Raw genomic sequence first — 6,876 nt, 5'->3', positions numbered from 1 at the left:
ACAGGCTTTGCTGCTTCGGGGACCCGAGCAGCAAAGATCACACGTCTCTGCAGTCAGCACACATTCCTGTTAGCTGTGGACATGAAAAGGGCCTGAAACTGCACCTTTTTAGAGAAGGGATGGCAAATATGCACAGAGTTTACGGCGACTCAAGGGGCTTTCAAGTTTCAAAGTGCTCTTGTAGCAATAGTGCCTTCCCCGCAGACCTGTAATGTGCAAAGCAAGCATCCTCATGTTTAAAATGTAAAATAATTGTCAGCCATAGGGATTAAACAAAGTGACAGGACAAATCTTGGTGTGTGAGGAGCAGTGTGTGGCTGCAGCACTCATAGGCATCAGCTGAGAACATGGTTGAGCAGGGCATGCTCCCTTGCCAGTGCAGGCTCTGCCTTTCTCATGCTCCTGTATCTGCAGCTGTTGTACAGATACACATATGGGAAAGAAAACGTCTGCGTAGAGGGGTTTTTCCCCCCCTAAACTTTATCTTTTTTCTGTAAACTGGACACCATATGTAATGTTTGGGTTTGGTCCAATCTAGAGTGAAACCAGAAAGTTTCTAAAGCTCTGGAAAACCCTAAATTCCCCTCAGCCCTGCAGCTGTGAAGCAAAATTGCCGCCTCTGTCAATCCCACCGCTAGTAATGAACTGCTGGAGCACAGGGCTCCCAAAACTGCATTTTCCCAGACTAAACCTGCCAGGAATGCTTGCCCCATGACCCGACGTCAGCATTTCCAGGGACCCCAGCCCTAGGACAGACACCCCTGGAAAGACGTCAAGACTGTGGTCATCGAGTCTTTGTGAGAAAGCTTCCACTCAGATGTAGTGGTAGAAACCCGTAAGCACTTGAACTTGACGCTCATCAGGGGCTTGAGCCTTGTGTAAACACAGTCAGTGCCAGACCTGATGATTTATTTTTATTTCTCTATATTTGGGTTGTCTCCCTTTATGAAAGCCTTGCTGCTCAGAAGGATGTGTTTCATGGCATTCACCTAACTGTGGTTCCCTGAAAAATTGTCCGCTGTGCAATGGGACAACAAGCCTATCTTCTGCTGGCACTTGAGAGGGGAAGAGAAATCTGTGCCCAACAAAACCCTCTCCTGAGCTCCACTTTTGCTGAGGTCTGGAGACTGCTGAGCTTGCTAAGCCTGCAGAGTCCCCTTGATTAAAAATACAGAAAAGTGCTTTGCTTGAAAACAAGCAACTCCAGCCACTTTGGGATGGTGGCTGTCCTAGCTTAGAGGCTTTCAGCCCAATTTACTGCTCGAAACATGCTGGTCTGCAAACAGGATACAACTTGTGCAACACCGGGGTCTTTTCAGTGGAAAAACATCATCGAGTTGTTCAGAGAGCTGTAGAATTTACTGGGGAAGGCTAAAAATTAACATCCTGCCATTTCCAACAGCATGACGGAGCTGGAGAAAGAAATAAACACTCTGAGGAGCGGCCTGAGAGCGGTGGAAACTGTAAGTATTATTTAAATCAAATGTAGTCCAGCCTGGCTCCGAGCACCGCGGCATCCCTCCTTAGGGAGGCAGGCAAGGGAGCTCCCAGCGAAGCTGCTTTTATCTCACATCCTGGAGATCTGTTTGTCTTTCCTTCCTGCCCTGCACGTGCGTCTGTCCTCTTAGGGCTGTTTTGGCACCAAAGTTACCGTATGTGGTTAGGCATGTGCGTGGTTTATATCTAATACGCCAAGGGAGGCTGAGTGAATATAGTGATGATGCCTGTTCGGGACCTGTGATGTGCCGAGGGGTCTCCCTTTGGCTGTAAAACCACAGAGGGCTGGGGCTGGGGCTGAGGAGCGCTTCTGCAGCCCAGCTGGAGTGGTGATGAAATGGTGGAGGTATCCCGAAGGTCTCGCTGTCTTGCTAAATTATGCTGCTTCCACGATGTCTCTTGCAGGATTTGGCCTTAAAAGCGTACTGCAGGCATGGTATTGTAAAATGGGGTAATCCATGGCCTCGCGCGTGGCAGGAGGGAGCAGCAGTGGCGGTGCAGCCCTCACCCAGTGGCACTACCAGAGGACAGTGGTATTTGTGTCCCTCCATCAGCCAGGGCCTGACCAGATTTACTTTTTTTTTTACCCGAAGGAGCTGGACTTCCAGAAGTCTCAGGTTCAACAAACAGGCGACAAGTTTGTGTCTGTTGTCAGCCAGTTCATCACATTAGCCAGCTTCAGCTTCTCGGATGTCGAAGATCTTCTGATGGAAGCAAAAGAGCTGGTAAGGTCACCAACATCCTTGAGATCTGGTTAGAGTTTCAGCCTTTCCTCCAGCCAATAGGGGAGGGATCATCCTGGCCTTCCCAGAGCACATGCTCTGTGTTAACATCTCAGCTACCTCCTCCATGAGATCATGTGAGTGTCCTGCTGAGACCTTGCATGAGAAGGGTGATGGGCTGCAGTTCATGGTTTGTTTGAAGTGGGTGGCTGCATCCCTGTCTGTCCCCAGGGCCTTTTTCCTGCTCTATAACCCAGCATGCCAGGGGATCACAGGTCAGGCCAACAGACTGCTTCTGGAACACAAGATGTGCTGTCAAAAGCTGTGAGATACCTGCCTATCTTTTGGAACTGCAAGGCAGGGGCTAGCCATGGGAGACCTGTGTCCATCAGGTGAGGAGATGATAGCTCATTTGTGAGCATCTGAGTTTTGGTGAAGAGCTTTCACTCAAGCCTAGAGAGCTTGCTTTGCTTGCTGTGTCTTGAAATGGAAATATCCAAGTTTTGGTGGCTTTAGAGTTAGGACTGTGGCATCTTGGCCAATGAAGGCTGAAGGTGGCAAGAAAGCAAGGTGTTCTGTCAGGTGTTGATGAAAGAGGAAGAAAAACGCAACCAGGTCTTCAGGCTGAACATGAGGTTGCCCAGAGGTTGATATCAGAGACAACCCAGGCTGCCCAAGTGACCCCACTTCTATAGGGCAAAATAATACCCGATGCGTACTTTAGTCTGAGACCTGCCTAGCTCTTCTCTCCAGAGATGATGGAGAGGAGCTCAGTGACATGAGTTGAGGCCAACTTCAGACCTGGTTAGAGAAGTTAATTAAAAGATTCACCTTCCCCAGAGCCTTTGTGAGTGCTTTGCAGCCATGTGCAATGACCTCTTGCCATGTTGTCCTTTTCTCCCTGCCAGGCTAGCTTAAATCACAGCAATGGGGTGGCTATTGGCTGACATCTGTGATTTCTAAGCACCTTTTGCTTCCCCTCTTTCAGCAAAGTGACCCACAGCTGGTTTCCATTTCCTCCAAGAATCCTCCAGTATCTCCTCTCTGGCCTGGCCTTCATCTTGATTGAAGTGGCAGGGAGATAGTCCAGCACAGGCCATTTTAGAGGTCCCATCCTTGTCCCACTGCATGAGCTACCTCTCCAAAGATAGAAGTTACCAGGTGTCATCACTGCCTTCTCCGTGGCTGTACCAATGTCCAACTGGCACTGTCCTTCAGACCATCGACCCATGCTTGGGCATTATGATTGACCATTGCCTTCCTGAGGCCATGGCTAACCCAGGCCACCTTTTTAAACTGCTGACAGTAACCTGATAGATCTTCCCTGCAGTGAGTTAGGACTGTGGAGATGGTGACAAATGTTCTACAAACTGTATCGTCTTCTGCTGACTTGGCTGGATCTGGAAGAGAAGGTCTGGTTGTGGTCCCCAGCGCCCATCAAAGTCCACTCTGAAGCAACATGCAGCTCTTCCCATAGTTATTGGATAGGATGGGCTGTGCTCTTTGCTTTTTAAACACATGTCCAGATTCAAATTGTGTTACTGCTTTCTCTTAGGAAAGCAGAAACATCATTGTTTCATAAACTTTATATCCCGTAAGGATAACATTTTCAGCCTTTTCCCCTCCACCAGAATCTCCTATAACATGGCAGAGAATTAAATATCTTGATGAAAATCAACAAGAATAACCTCAATTATTTTGACTTATATAGTGGCACCTCTCAAATTCCTCCCTGCATCTTGAAGTGCTAAGTCTCTTAAGTAAACAAAGAAATAAAAATGCCCTAAATGTCTTTTGAAGAGCCTGGGGCACCCCTGAAAATAAAACTAAATCATACAGGCAGGCTTTAAAAACGTTCCTCTCAGTCTACCCAGCAAAATCAAAGCAACTAATAAATCTGTTTGTGCTTTGATTTTGTTTTTCTTTTCTTTTATGCATGCTTATCTCCAGAATGCGCCATCACAATTTTAAGAAACTTTCTGTGCACGGAGTCTCCTTCAAACTGGAAGTGAGAACAAAGTCCCAAGGACAACTCACGGACTCCTTGGGGACCGGGACACATCAGCAGATCGTGGATGTCCTGTCCTGACCTTTGCTATGGCCTCATTCGACTCCCTTACATTAATGATGTGCAAACAGCATGAAAGGCCGGAAAACTCCCTATTTCCCTACCCAGGGCTGTGCCTGAGCCTGGGCAGAAATGTCTTTTAGAAGTTTCCCCAACACATTTGGTTTCAATAGCAGAGCATGTGGCAATGATAAATAATACCCCAAAAATACTTCAAAGAAAAACTTAAAAGTACGAGTCTCCCTTCCCCTGCCGTGTTTACTATTAGTTTTATGTCTTCAGTCTTCGGTCCCACAATATTTTGCTTCCTTGTTTTTACTGCTGCTTAGTTAATAAAGTTGAGCTGGGGCAGGGAGAGGCTCGGCAGAGCCAGAGGAGAGAGGGGCTGTGTGGGGGATGTTTTAGGAGAAGGGGCTCAGGAGCAATCCAGGTTGGCTCTTGCAGGGCATCAGGTAAAACGTCAGATGATTTATTTCATGTTTAAGTCAAGGCCTGATGAAGCAAAGCCCTGCTCTCCACCGTGGATGCTGGAAGCATTTCTCTCTGCTCCATCAGGTCCAAGGCTTCCCATGGGGGGTTTCGCTGGTGCATTGGGGGTCTCCAAGACTGATGGACCCCTGTCTTCTCTGTCCCAGTTTTCCAAGGCTGTGAAGTACTTTGGAGAAGACACGGACAAAATGCAGCCTGACGAGTTCTTCGGCATCTTCGACCAGTTCCTTCAAGCTGTGACCGAGGCCAAGCAGGAGAACGAGAACATGAGGAGGAGAAAGGAGGAGGAGGAGCGCCGGGCACGCATGGAGGCACAGGTAAGTGGGCATCAGCGAGTCTGGCAGCACCCCCGGGGCACTGGGGGATAGCAGCCGTGCCATGCTGTCCCCACGCTGGTCATGGTGGCACAAGGAGCACTGAAGACTGGGCAAGGAGCTTCTGCGCTCTTAGACCCACTGGCTTTTCATTGTTGATTGCTCAGTTAAGTAATGACCTTGGTTTGGTGAGATCTTGGTGCTAAAATGTGCAGCAGAGCTGGTGCTGCCTGTGGGCTGCTGTGACCCACCAGCAGCAGCCATGGGGCTTTGGACCTCAGGCCATGGCTTGTATCAAGAACCCTGACCGGCTCTCGCATGCTAAGCACCAGGGTGGGAAGCCTCTCTTGGTTCATGGGTTTGGGGGTCACCACGTGTGTGTTGGGCACCCCTACAATCACTTGCACGAGAGTGAGATGTCTCCTTTCCCCCTCTCCGCTGCGGCACGTAGCTGAAGGAGCAGCGGGAGCGGGAGCGCAAGGCAAGGAAGGCGAAGGAGAGCGGGGAGGAAGGCGGCGAGTTCGACGACCTCGTCTCAGCCCTGCGCTCGGGCGAAGTCTTCGACAAGGACCTCTCTAAGCTGAAGCGCAACCGCAAGCGCATCGCCAACCAGCTGGCCGACAGCGGCCGTGAGAGGCCCGTTACCAAGCTGAACTTCTGATAAACAGCAACAATGAAACCCAACAAAAAAAAATGCGGGTTAGTCTTTTCGAAGTGGCTGGGGGGCGGGGGTTATTCCCATGATACTGCCTTGTGATTCAAAGCGGACCAGTGGCACGCTCTGTCTCCCCGCAGGTGAGTGTGTGTGTGTATATACTGTGTATATAGTCAGGTTGGGGGTGTGGATGGAGGTGCTTGGGCAGCCCACCTTGATGGGTGTCAGTGCCGCATCCTCCCCTCCGACTGCCTCCGAAAAGTAGTTCTCCCCATGCACAAGCACAATGCCGCGTCCGCGGAGCAAGAGAGGACCCAACCCAGAGACGTCGGCGGTCCCCACTGTCCCCAAAGGCAATGGGAAGCCGCTCCCCGCCGCTGTCCTGCTGGGACCGCCCCCTCCCCCCGCCCCGGGCCGTTTGCAGGGGACACCTTGCGCACAAGCCAAGCGGTTTAAAGAGGAAAAGAAAAAAACAAAGTTGACTGAACTTAATCTGAGTTTGTGTTTTGTTTTTTTTTCTCATTGTCGTGATTATTCCAAAAACCACGCACATCCGTGCTTTCGCGCTGGTTCCCGAGCTCGGCGCTGTGGGCACTCCCGGCGATGCTCTTCCTGTCATCCTTGGGAAACGCTCTTTTTCCTCTTACCGCCACCTTGCTAAAGGAAAAGGTTTACCCCAAAGTGCTTATCGCTCTAACGCCACACAGATGTATTTATACTTTTGTAATGTTTTCGGGCACAAGATGGTGGGAAAGGTCAGTTCTCGGAGGAGACGAAGAGCATAAATTTTTGCGTTGTAATTTTTATTCTTGCTTTCTGTTCAATGGGACAAACTATCCTCTGTAAAGGTGGGTCAGAACCAATGGTCTCTGATGTACAAAGGGGCTGGTGCAGAACCCGCCGGCTTTCACCCACCTTCTTTTCTCTTTTCTTTATCGGACACACAGAAGCAGTGATGCCAAGAAACGTTCGTCTCTTAGCCAGGTCCTTTTTCAACTGGTTTGCCGTTCGTTGTCATTGCAAATTTGTAAGCAGAACTACCTGTCAGATGTCAGTCCAAAAAAAGACAAAAAAAATAATAAAAACAATTCAAAGCTCTCAGGGAGTAATAATTTAAAGATTTAGAAAATT

At 49.4% G+C, this 6,876-nt stretch overlaps 1 protein-coding gene across 1 annotated transcript in view; it reads left to right on the top strand.

The window, feature by feature from the left end:
* The window catches only part of DAAM1 (dishevelled associated activator of morphogenesis 1), a 76,846-nt gene extending 71,095 nt beyond the window's left edge, over nt 1-5,751 (top strand). The window contains 4 exon segments of the mRNA XM_009885587.1: nt 1,403-1,463; nt 2,091-2,222; nt 4,923-5,093; nt 5,542-5,751. Of these exon segments, the coding sequence (XP_009883889.1) occupies nt 1,403-1,463; nt 2,091-2,222; nt 4,923-5,093; nt 5,542-5,751 (574 nt within the window).
* Nucleotides 5,752-6,876: the final 1,125 nt, after the last annotated feature.

This window comes from Charadrius vociferus, unplaced genomic scaffold (genome assembly GCF_000708025.1).
Source record: "Charadrius vociferus isolate BGI_N301 unplaced genomic scaffold, ASM70802v2 scaffold355, whole genome shotgun sequence".
In the NCBI taxonomy this organism is placed as follows: Eukaryota; Metazoa; Chordata; class Aves; order Charadriiformes; family Charadriidae; genus Charadrius; species Charadrius vociferus.
This window is presented reverse-complemented; position numbering and strand designations above follow the sequence as displayed.